Source organism: Rattus norvegicus, chromosome 7 (genome assembly GCF_021556685.1).
Source record: "Rattus norvegicus strain SHRSP/BbbUtx chromosome 7, alternate assembly SHRSP_T2T, whole genome shotgun sequence".
Classification (NCBI taxonomy): Eukaryota; Metazoa; Chordata; class Mammalia; order Rodentia; family Muridae; genus Rattus; species Rattus norvegicus.
The window spans coordinates 139,820,064-139,832,772 of NC_141540.1; the positions used below are offsets into that span (position 1 = coordinate 139,820,064).

The 12,709-nt window shown below is 48.8% G+C and overlaps 1 protein-coding gene across 2 annotated transcripts in view; it reads left to right on the forward strand.

The window, feature by feature from the left end:
• Positions 1-10,574, forward strand: part of Tuba1c (tubulin, alpha 1C) — a 120,106-nt gene extending 109,532 nt beyond the window's left edge. The window contains exons 1-4 of one of the 2 annotated variants that reach the window (NM_001011995.1): positions 2,971-3,055; positions 6,678-6,900; positions 7,032-7,180; positions 9,496-10,574. In NM_001011995.1, the coding sequence (NP_001011995.1) occupies positions 3,053-3,055; positions 6,678-6,900; positions 7,032-7,180; positions 9,496-10,470 (1,350 nt within the window). In that variant the 5' untranslated portion in view covers positions 2,971-3,052 and the 3' untranslated portion in view covers positions 10,471-10,574. Of the gene's footprint in view, positions 1-2,970; positions 3,056-6,631; positions 6,901-7,031; positions 7,181-9,495 lie in introns of those variants that run through there. The other variant, XM_087556820.1, reaches the window with a different exon arrangement.
• Positions 10,575-12,709: the final 2,135 nt, after the last annotated feature.

A 12,709-nucleotide genomic window follows, 5' to 3' on the forward strand; every position in this document is an offset into this window, starting at 1 on the left:
TTTATTTTGTGTGCGGGTGTTCTGCCTGCACGTTTATGTACTGTGTGCATGCAGTGACCGGAGGCCAGCAGAGGGAGTTGAGTTCCCTGGAACTTGAGTTACAGACTGTAGCTCGTGGGTTCTGTGCCTCAAACTTGCGTCCTCCGGAAGAGGTGGTGGTGTTAACTGCTGAGCCGTTTCTCTAGCCCCTTACATATGTACTAAAACTGAAACGTGTACAAACTTCCTTTCCACCCCTTCACTGGGAACTAAACTCAATCTATCACAAATGCTAGGAAAGCCCTCTACCCCGGAGCTGCACACCTGTATGCAGATGAAGTCTCCCAAATTATTGAGGCTGACTTCAAATGTGTGACCTTCTGCTTCAGCCTCCTCAGCACACTGTAGCTCCTCACTGCATCATTTCTACCCCTCTGGTCCTCCCAAGAACACCACAGGCTTCACATAACTGGAAGCTTTTGCTCCAATGACTGCCATGTCTATTCCTTTTTGTTTGTTTTGAGGCAGGGTCTCAGTGTAGTCCTGACTGTCCTAGAACTCATTCTGTAGACCAGGCTGGCCTTGGACTCTGGGGTTTGCCTGCCTCTGCCTCCAGAGTGCTGGGATTAAAGCTGCATACCACCACACTGAGTTTCCCTGGCCTATTCTTCTGTCTGATTGTCCCCATATTCACGGTTTAAGTTTTAATTCAAATCTTACACAACACAAATAATACTGCTACTTTTAATTTTTTTACTTTTTTATTTATTTAGTGTGTGTGTGTGTTTGCTATGTGTGGAGGTCAGAGGACAACTTTCAGGTATTACAGGATATTTGATTATTGTACATAGAAAACCTAATTGTTAGCAACATATAAAAGCTTAACCAGATAATTGCATTTGTCAGGTGCAGTTAAGTGTGTGCCTATGGAGGCACAGTTTGGGTGTGCCTCTAAGAGCCTCATTAGATAAGAATTCGAAAGAATGGAAAGTTCTTGTTAATTTTAAGGCAACTTGCTTGGGACAGTCTCTCTCTCTCTCTCTCTCTCTCTCTCTCTCTCTCTCTGTCTGTCTCTCTCTCTTTCTTTCTCAGCTTGTAAGAGCCTTCTCTATGGAAGGAGCTGCATGTAAGAGATAGGGTTTTCTCTTTGGGTTGCAGGAACGACAGAGAAGCATTTGACTGGACACAGGTAAAACAATATTCTAGGGAAGAGAGCTAAGGAGTTCTCGAGTTTAGAGGAGCTCAAGAAAAAGGTAGACTAGCTCTGTAGAATGACTCAGAAAAACTGCTAAAGAGCTAGCAGTTTAGTTGTAGAATTAGGCTTGTGAATAGATATTTTGTAGATAGATAAGAAAAAAAGTTACCTTGCAGGGCTGGCAGGCCTTTACCTTTAGTTTATGCCTCCAGTGTCTTTATTGGTACAAAGATTAGATCATTTAAGTGGTTAAAATTGGTTTTCTTCTGGGAGTCAAACTTGGTTCTTGGCAAATAAATAAATAAGATTAACTTATTATGTATACAGTATTTTGACTGAATATATGCCTATACACCAGAAGAGGGCGCCAAGATAACATCACAGATGGTTGTGAGCCATCATGTAGTTACTGGGACTTGAACTCAGGACCTCTGGAAGAGCAGCCAATGCTCCTAACCGCTGAGCCACCTCTCCAGCTCTCCACCTCAATTTTTAAAAACAAGATTCTTCACTGAACTCTGATACTGTAAGAGCAGCTGGCCCGTGAGCTCCAGACTCTTCCTGTCTCTCTCCTCAGCATGAGGACTACAGGCAAGCGCCACTACAGCTCCTTACACGTTCTCAGGGAGCCATCTATCTCCTTAGCAGGGCTGGATGGCACTTCTGAGAAATCTGCTTTGCGGAGTTGTTCAGACAAGTCTGTTTAGCGTAGGTCAGTGCTGCAGAAGTCCAACTTCTCCCACAATGGAGACGCTTACCTAATTTGTTTCCCTGAACTCTCATCTCCTCATGATTTTTAAGATGGGGACAACAACCACCGGGCTCTTGGACCAGATAGAATGTGGTACCACAGTGTGGACATTCAATTCTGCATCCCACAGAATCAGAGAAAGGGATTAGTGTGGATCGTTTGAGGCCAGTTTGAGCACTGCAACGGGAACCCATCTTTGAGGTGGGGGGGGAATGAAGTTACAAGTTCCTTTCATAATGGATCGTATCTACCAGGGTAAGGCTCTTAAAACCCGAATGTTCACTTAAAGGGGAGCTGAGGCAGACTCTGCCTTCAAAAATAAAAGGGCGCTGGGGATACGCGGGTAGATTGATATCCTCAGGACTTGGGGTGGGAGAAGAGAGGAAGGAGGGAAGGGCTAGCCTTCTAGAGGGTAGGAGTAAAAAGTGCTTAGGACCCGCTGGCGGGTATTGAGACCTAGGTTAGGAAAGATTGCCTTCAGGAGCTGCAGCCTGATGATGCTGTAACCGGCTTTGGCCTCGGCTAACTTCAGCTCCACCCTTCCCACTGTGCCGTCAAGTTAACTGGGCGTTTCCATCCTAGCCCCCTGAAGCGGTCGCAGTCACCACCCAGCCGGCAGCCGCAGGTCACCCGGTCACCTCTCAGGCTCACTCTTCCCGGCTCCAAGACCTGGGTGGGGCGACCGAGCCACAAGTGCCGTGGCGACCAGCTGTGAGTCCCCGGGGGCCGATCCAGGCCGCCCCCCTCTACCTGGGACTTTCTTCCGGTCAGAGCTCCACAAAGATCTCGCTGTCCTCCAACTTCCAATCGCCTTCTCCACCTCCTTCCCCGCCCCACCTGGCCCTGGCGTGGATCCTGGGTGTCTCCTCCCCTTCCCACTTCCAGCTCCTTCTACGGAGTTTGATTTGAACTTTCGAACTCGCCAATCATCGGCCTCCGTGCGGCCCGGGGCGGGGTCCGGTGTCCGTCCTCCCGACGCGTGGCCCGGCCAGGGTATATAAGCACTCTCCGGGAGGCGGACCTCACACAGCTTCTCCCCCGGACTCCTTGGTAGTCTGCTAGTGGGAGACCTTCGTCACCCCCCTCTTCACTTCCTCAGTTTTCGCGGACCACTTCAAGGACTAAATATGGTAAGTGTGGCTTTGGGGCAGCGGCGAGGTCGTCTGAAGGGACCGCGGGAGCTGAGGACTGCCCGGGAGACCGTACCTGCCCTATCCCCCGACGGCCGCCTCCAGTTAAACTGGCTTCTGGCGACCAGGGTTTGAGAGCCCAAGTCCATCAAACTAGTGTCGCTTTAGGCTAGAAGACTCGTCCCGGTACCTCTGTCTCGATCGTACTGGGAGAGCATCCCGTCTAGGCCGCCAGTCGCTCTCGGAAAGACAGAGAACTTTCACAATGACCGCAAGAGTTTGCAGAAACTAAAAGCTCTTCATTTTCTCAAATGCTGTCGCTCTCTCAGCTGGGATAACCAGAGGACCTCGTGCGCTGCGGACAGGGCTGAGCAAATACTTCCGGGCACCGTCTCCACGCCCTGTGACTCGCTGCTGAGTCACCTGTGGCCAGTCCCGGGACCTTCCAGCTGTGTACCTGGGAAGGCGAGCTCCTCCGTAGGAGGGGAATAATGGACGTCAGATCCCCTAGGCCAGTCTAGTTTCTAGTGTGTTAGTTCAGTGGCATGAAAAATGTCTATAAAGATTTTTTTCTATAAAGTTAAACTACCAACAGCATTCCGTCCCCCCCCCCCCCCATAAAGGGTTTCTCTGTGTAGCCCTGGCTGTCATGGAACTCACTGTGTAGACTAGGATGGCCTCCAACTCGGAGATCCGCCTGCCTCTGCCTCCCGAGCTGGGGTTAAACGCAAGCCTAATTTTGGTTTTTGAGTGTCTTATGAAGCTCATGCCGGCCTTGAAATCACTATGTGGCCAAGCATGACCTTTCATTAAAATTAGGATCCTTCTGTCTCCACCACCAAGGCCTAGGATTACTCACCCTGGCTAACAATGCATTAGTTCAGTTTTCTCGGGACAGTGGCTGGGCTCTGGAGGCAGAGGCAGGCGAATCCTCTGAGTTCAGGTAAGCCAGGGGTACATAGTGAGACTCAGCACAGCTTGGAGGGAGCAGCTAGTTCTCTAATCTTTGGAGGCTGAGACAGGGGGATTGTTCATGAGTTTGGGGCTTCTCAGGCTCCCCGGTGAGTCCCAGGCTAGTGTGGGCTACAGAGTGACTAATTTTGGTAAAAGGCCCCTCCTTGCTAAATAAGTTTAATTATTTGGAAGACCATGTACTTAGTGTAGAAGCTACTGGGTTTTCATCAGAAGAGAAGGAAACAAAATCAGACACATGGTCAGCTGCCAATAGAAATGTAAAAGAAAACCCCATCCCGGCATAGGGCGTAGTTTCACAATCCAAGCTAACTCCATTGATCACCTTTTGACTTAGCAGCTCCTTCCCACTTGTTTCTCATGAAACAGTCAAGGTCGTCTCCCCACACCAGAGGGTTCAGCTGTTCCAGAGCAGCCCAGGGATAGTGAAAATAAGGAGCAATCATTTAAGATCTATGGAAGCTTTGGGGAGGTGGGGTATACAGTCCTCACGTAGCCCAAGCTGCCTCTAAGGATCTGAGTTGTGGATGACCTTGAACTGCTGATCTCCTACCTCCTACACTAGGACCGGGAGCCTGAGCCACCATTTTGTGTGGTGTCGGGATGGAGCACAGAACTTCACACATGCTACACAAGACCTCTCCCCACTGAGCTAAATCCACAGCCCAAAGGCTGTTGTTGCCTTCTGTTTCACTCGCTTTTGTGAGTGTACTTTGAGGTGGTTGGTGTGCTTTCGGGGGCAGGAGAGGACAGTTTTCCTCAGAGTTGAACTCCGAGTTCAGGCTCAGTGGTAAGCTTTTTCCAGGTGAGCCTACTGGCCTCCCACACTCCGGGAGACTTTCAAAATTGTATTCTGAAAGAGGGATTCGGTGAGTATGAGTAACCGGACCTTAATTACAAAAGTGTAACAACGACTCTGTAGTTACAAAAGTGTAACAACCGACTCTGAGGTTACAAAAGTGTAACAACCGGCTTGCTTTTGATCAAGCAAACCCACAAAGATACAGTTCAGAAAAGCCCCAGGCTCACCTATTAGGCAAGCGTGGGCTTAAGTGTATGGTTTCGCTACACAAGCAAGCCTCTTATCCAGTTGAGGCTAGACTAAATGATTCATGTGTGCCTCTTGACTTTTCCTTCTTAGCTGCCAGGAGTGGGTTTGTGAAATCTTAAAGATTTCACATTTATCAAGTGGATGCATGTGTGCCACGGCATGCCTGTGGGAATGAGACAACTTGGGAAGTTGGTTCCCTCTTTCTTTACACTAAGGTCCCTTAGATTGAACTCAGGTCATCAGGCTTGGCAGAAATCGACCTTAACTCTTCTTTCAAGCCATCTTGCCAGCACAACAAAGCCGTTTAGAACCAGAAATTGGGGGACCAAAAGGCTACAGTTGAAGTGCCTCGTTAGAATCAATGGGCCTCAGACACTGCTTCCCTGGGCCTTGTGCCTCTGTCTAGCTTCTGGGGACTGGAGGTTCTAAAGTCCAGGTAAAGGTCACTTGAACCAGAGCTGCCCCTCCCCCACAGTCCTCAGGGCAGGAGACCCTGAGCTCACCGATGTGGTCAGAACCCTTGATTGTTTTATGGGAAACACAGATGGGACGGGTCAAAGGTTGTGAGGAATGGCTTCTTGTTTGATTACTCTGGCCTGAGAAGCTTCTCCTTAGAAAACCTGGGTGTTGAATGAGTTTCCTACCAAGGACTTTTAAAAGCCTGAGAGACTTTACTACTTAAGGAGAATAGCAACAGTTGGAGACTTTTTATGTCAAATTTGAAGGAAGGTTTTGCTGCCAAATTCAAAGTGCTCACCTCACACTGAATTATGAATGCTGGGGTTTCACTGGGGGGTATGGTGAATCCTGTGGGTTCAGCATCTGCACTCATTGGACCAATCAGGAATGGTAACTTTGGTAACTTCAGAGTGACTGTTGAGCAAGGAAAGGAAAACCATTGCGTCCCCTGACCTCCATGGTTAAATTCTTGTAATTACTTTTCCACAAGTGCCAGAAATATGCAATCTGATCTACTAGGGAACCGCTAATTTCCCCTTTCTTCTCCCACCTCTCCTGCCCCATTTCTTACTATTACGGTAAAGTTTTAGGAGAGAGACCGGGAAGGAAAACTGTTCAGGCAGATTAGTGTGCTCACTGGGGGCAAGGCTGCTTCTGGCCACACTTAGCATACAACTGTCTGCTTATCTGGCATTTTCTGTGAGTCACGGGGCTAGTTTAAGCTGGTTTTAAAGGGAAGAGGAAGTTTTGTCTCCTAAAGAGGGAATAAAGAAGAACTGTAGTGAGCTCAGGGGTGACAGTCACCCTTGACTCAGCCCTAGGATGGAAAGGTTCCGCTTTCAGTCCAAGGGTTCAGCTGGGGAATTCTGGCATGAACTTGACTGCCGCTCTATAGTATTAGAAAACTGATCCTGAACTACTGTGAACACAATCTGTGGAGGGGCCTGGCCCTGCCTAGTAGGTCATTATTAGCGTTAATGCCTTCCAGAGTACTTTTTCCCTTGAGTTAGCTCTTCAGTAAAAATTCTTGGTTGTGAAATGTCCCAGCCAGGAGTGGCCTCTGAAAAGTGATCCTATCTTGAGTCAAGCCCCAGGTCCTGGTGCGTCATGCTCTGACACTTTCTTCCGTCCCTTCCACAGCGTGAGTGCATCTCCATCCACGTTGGCCAGGCTGGTGTCCAGATCGGCAATGCCTGCTGGGAGCTCTACTGCCTGGAACATGGCATCCAGCCTGATGGCCAGATGCCAAGTGACAAGACCATTGGGGGAGGAGATGACTCCTTCAACACCTTCTTCAGTGAGACAGGAGCTGGCAAGCACGTGCCCCGGGCGGTGTTCGTAGACCTGGAACCCACAGTTATTGGTAAGCGGACTGGGGGCTTCCCTGGGGCAGTCCTTCTTGGTCACATACTCAGAATGTCTCTCCAGACCCGGAAGGGTGAGTGAGCTTGTGGGGTCCTTGGTGGTGATGGCTGACGTCTTCTCCTTTTTCAGATGAAGTTCGAACTGGCACCTACCGCCAGCTCTTCCACCCAGAGCAGCTCATCACAGGCAAGGAAGATGCTGCCAATAACTATGCCCGTGGCCACTACACCATTGGCAAGGAGATCATTGACCTTGTCTTGGACAGAATTCGCAAGCTGGTAAGAATAGTGGGTTGTGTTCTGTGTTCTAACCAAGACTTGGGGGTCTTATGTATATTGAGTGAGACCAGCAAGCTTCCCAGTCCCCTAATCCTGAAGGCCATGTTAAGTCTCTTCGTTTCAAGCTCAGACATTCACATCCCTTTTTAGGTCCTCTCTGTCACACTGAGTAGGTGGCTAAGGCCTACATGTGACTAATAAGTAAAGCTCGTTTGGAAATCTGGACTGGAGTTTCATGTGAATAAAACTCGTTCATAGAGCAGCCAACTTGGCATACACAGGCCCCAGGGTTCAGTCTTCAGAACAGAAGAAACAAAGTTTCAGAGCCCAAGAAGCTGGTTTGACACCATTTATAGGGGCTGCAAGAGGTAGCTTAGCACTTAAGAGCACTGGCTGCTTGTCCAGAGGACCTAAGTTTGATTCGCAGCATCCATGTGGTGGCTCACAAAATACCTGTAACTCAAATCCTAGGGAATCTGTTGCTCTCTTCTGGCCTCTGTGGGCACCACACATAAGGCATGGAGATCTACATCCAGGCAACATCATATACATAAAGTAAAATTAAACCAGGAAATGAGGCGGCCTACAGAAGAACCCTTAAGCTAGCCAGGTGGTAGTGGCAGAGGCCTTTAATCCCAATACTTGGAAGGCAGAGGCAGGTGGATCTCTGAGTTCAAGGACAGCCTGGTCTACAGAGTGAGTTCCTGGACATCCAGGGCTGCATAGAGAGACCCTGTCTCAGAAAAAGATTAAAAAAAAAAAAAGAAAGAAAAGTAAAGCAAACAAACAAAAGTAGTCTTCCTCCAGCAAAGCTTGAGATGGAGTCAGGAGATTCCATATTGCAAAACACAACCTATGTTGATGGCACTCTGAAGTTCTAAGGTTAGAAATCCCAGAAAAACAATTTCCTAGCACTCAGGGATGCGAACTGGCTCTGGCGGGCCAGTCCTAAGCAACTCTAGTCCTAGACGCCCTTACCTCTTCTGGGAAGTGTGTTTTAATGAGCAGTCTGGCAATCAGATGACCACTCTACCCACTCTGTGAGGCTTGTAAGTGATTAACCAGAAAGGAAGCAGGCAGGCAGGCAGGTGGGGTGGAGTGGCTTGTCGGGAAAGTCAATCACTTTGTGCTAAGTCCAACCACACATGGTCTGTTCTAAAAAGCACCAGTTTTACCTCAGCCTCACACATGGAAAGATTGTAGCAAATGGCTGTAGCTAAGGACATTTCAGCAACAACACAGACTTGGGATGTTAGGGACCTGCCTTCCAAGGCACAGAAAGCAAGTAAAAGGCATTTACAGTTCTGGGATGACCACAACCAGAAGAATTGACCTTGGTGTCACTGTGTACCCCAGTGGCATGATGGATGTGACTCGACGAGGATCTTCCTGATAGTCCTCGTATGTCATCAGAATATGGACGACGCATGAGTGACCTGAAGGGTCAGTTATTAAATGTCTGCGGAGTTAAGAGTCTCAACAGAAGACTATTTGAAATAATTAGGGGTAGGGAGATAGCCGGGCAGTAGAAATACTTAGTACGTACCAGGTTCTCTCCCTGGGTATCAGGTCAGATTTGGCCTGCAGTCAGAGTAGACCACTTGGATGGAGCGGAAACCATTCTAGGCCTAGTGGAATGTTAATGTATAAGGAGCTCTCCTTGCCCAGAATGAATCAGCCCCACATACCGAGTGTGTACTGTGCCAAGCATCATTCCCAGTACTCTTAATTCCCAACCCGAACTAATAAGTGAGGCAGAGGAATTTAATTTGTCAGGTCACACATGAGGAGGTAGGGCCACCCACCTCCAGCCTGACACTAACTTGGGCAGTGAAACTTGGCTGTCCTGACATTTCACACCGACTTGGCAACATATCTGCAAGTCTGAATCCTGCCCTTTTGATAACTCCAACTGATAAGAGAGGTGCATGTGCCTGTGATCGGACCCACAGCAAGGTCACCAGAGACAACCTCCCAGCAACCACTTAGGGGGACTGGAGAGATGGTTCAGAGGTTTAGAGCACTGTCTGCTCTTCCAGAGGTCCTGAGTTCAAATCCCAGCAACTACATGGGTGGCTCACAACCATCTGTGATGAGGTCTAATGCTCTCATCTGGTGTGTATGAAAAAAAAATCGGTTTTGGGAAATGCCCCTATTCCTCAGAGGTTCTCAGTCACTGAGCACTTCGAATCCTTTTGCAACTCTTCTAGATGTTCTGAAGACTCCCAAGGTTATAAATTGTTAATTGCAAACTCAGAAACACCCACTGCAGCTCTCACAAAATATCAACATTGAAATGAACTTTTCTCCCACAGGCTGACCAGTGCACGGGTCTCCAGGGCTTCTTGGTTTTCCACAGCTTTGGTGGGGGAACTGGCTCTGGGTTCACCTCCCTGCTGATGGAGAGGCTCTCTGTCGACTACGGAAAGAAGTCCAAGCTGGAGTTCTCCATTTACCCAGCCCCCCAGGTTTCCACTGCTGTGGTTGAGCCCTACAATTCCATCCTCACCACCCACACCACCCTGGAGCACTCTGATTGTGCCTTCATGGTAGACAATGAGGCCATCTATGACATCTGTCGTAGAAACCTCGACATTGAGCGCCCAACCTACACTAACCTTAACCGCCTTATTAGCCAGATTGTGTCTTCCATCACTGCTTCCCTCAGATTTGATGGGGCCCTGAATGTTGATCTGACAGAATTCCAGACCAACCTGGTGCCCTACCCTCGAATCCACTTCCCTCTGGCCACTTATGCCCCTGTCATCTCTGCTGAGAAAGCCTACCATGAGCAACTTACAGTAGCAGAGATCACCAATGCCTGCTTTGAGCCAGCCAACCAGATGGTGAAATGTGACCCTCGCCATGGTAAATACATGGCTTGCTGCCTGCTGTACCGTGGTGATGTGGTCCCCAAGGATGTCAATGCTGCCATTGCCACCATCAAGACCAAGCGTACCATCCAGTTTGTGGACTGGTGCCCCACTGGCTTCAAGGTTGGCATTAATTACCAGCCTCCCACTGTGGTACCTGGTGGCGACCTGGCCAGGGTGCAGAGAGCTGTGTGTATGCTGAGCAACACCACAGCCATTGCTGAGGCCTGGGCTCGCCTGGATCACAAGTTTGATCTGATGTATGCCAAGCGTGCCTTTGTGCACTGGTATGTGGGTGAGGGCATGGAGGAGGGGGAGTTCTCTGAGGCCCGTGAGGATATGGCTGCCCTAGAGAAGGATTATGAGGAGGTTGGGGCAGATAGTGCTGAAGGAGACGATGAGGGTGAAGAATATTAACTCCTGTGCTGCAACTTTACACCTCTGTGGTCTCATCTTTGTCCTTGCGTGCGTTTTAACTGTCCTATACTGTCAATAAAGGTGTTTCCGTTTTAAGTGGGAAACTGGCTTCTGGTTCACAGCTCTCTCCCCTTCCCCTTTAAGATTGCATCTCTCTAGATAATCCAGGCTGGCTTCCTGCCCCTGTCACATAGCTGTCACTGTCCCTGATTTGGATCACGGATTCATCACCCATTGAGTGGGTCCAGGTGGGACTAGTGATGAGTTGACCATTTTCTTTATTTTTTTCTTTTATTAGATATTTTTATTTACATTTCAAATGTTATTCCCTTTCCCAGTTTCCCAGACATAAGCTCCCTATCCCGTCCCCTTCCCCTTCTATAAGGGTGTTCCCTTCCCCTTTCCCTGCAACATTCCCCCTACACTGGGGAGTCCAACCTTGGCAGGACCAAGGGCTTCTCCTTCCATTGGTGTTCAACAAGGCCATCCTCTGCTACATATGCAGCTATGGGTCAATCCATGTGGACTCTTTGGTTGGTGGTTTAGTCCTTGGGAGCTCTGGTTGGTTGGTATTGTGGTTCTTTTGAGCAGTTGACCATTTTCTAGTTTCTATTAGCTGCTATGTTCTGTGCTCACTGATTAAAAACAATGTGTAAGTTTGGACTGGAGAGATGGCTCAGTGGTTAAGAGCACTGACTGCTCTTCCAGAAGCCCTGAGTTCAATTCCCAGCAACCACATGGTGGCTCACAACCATCTGTAATGGGATCCGATGCCCTCTTCTGGTGTCTGAAGACAACCACAGTGTACTTATATAATAAATCTTTAAAAACAAAACAAAACTTCCAAATGGAAGTGTACTTCAGGTATTTCAGGAGGAAAATTTTCCAGTCTCCCAAGCAATAGGACTTGGCCCTGCCAAATCCCCAACAAAAGACATGTCCCAGACTGGAAGGGGTTCTCACTGCAATCCTATAGTTAACCACAGGGAAGCAATGGTGACTGATAGAAAAAACTTTGTGCCACTCGTACTGAAGAGCAGCTGTTCTGTCAGATATTAACATTAGCGTGCAGAATGACTGGCTGGCTCTGATGTGGGACTGTAATTTAGTAGTTACCACATGGTTTGAGTTTAGGTTCCGTGTGCACAGCCTATGATGGTAAGTGTACATGTACTTAGGATGCTGACAACTGGGGTTGGGGATTTAGCTCAGTGGTAGAGCGCTTGCCTAGCAAGCGCAAGGCCCTGGGTTCAGTCCCCAACTCCGAAAAAAAAAATGACAAAAATGTTCCTAGAGCCCAGGCAGTGGTGTTGGTGCCTTCCTTTAATCCCTGCACTTGGAGGGCAAAGGAAGGTGGGTCTCTGACTTTGAGGCCAGTCTGGTCTACAGAGTGAGTTCAGGACAGCCAGGGCCACACAGAGAATCCATGTCTTGAAAAACATTACTAGAGTAGGTGAGGCTGCTAAAGGCCATTTGCGACCCAGACAGGTCACAAATGCAGGTCATCCTACACCCTCCGTTAGTAGGGTCGTGGCATAGCTCAAACGGTAGAGTGCTTTCCCGTGTGCTCATAGTTTGATCCCTGTGCCGCATAAGAGACACAATGCTACCCTAACGTGTACCACTTTCCTGTAACCCAGCACTGGGGAGGTAGAGGCGGGGCCGTGAGAAACTGAAGACCATTCAAAGCCAGCTTAGATACAGGAGACCTTACCTCAGAGGATGAGTAATAGTCAAAACATTAAGGTGCTCATGTGGAGCAGAAGAACAAATAAACAGACCCAGCACTGCCTGAGCCCTTCCGGTACAGACAGGAGGTTAAGTTTAAATGGACGCTGAGTAAGCAGGGTTCCGCCCATTACTGACTGCCCTGCGCAGTCTCAGTTCTCATCTGCCTTCAGGGTTGCCCGTAAGTTGTCAGAACTGTGTAACTGATGTCCTCTGGCACCAGAGTGTCAGACTAGCCTTTCCCCCTGGTATGAAATAGCAAATTTGAGTTATTTGGGGTTCATTGTTTCGTCTGATAGCCAAAGGGAGGAAAAGGCACAAAGGTCTGCGTTGTCAGTGGGAAGAGGGCGTGGTTGCTGTGGCTGGTGGGCCATCGTAGCCTGGTGAGAATTATGGTGGTGTCGGTAAGTTTGGAACTAAGCAGCTGTCACAGTCTCTTGTGCAGAAGGGACAGGTTCTGAGTGCTGCTTGAGTTCGTGCCTAGTCACTGCCATGGACAAGCTAGCAGAGC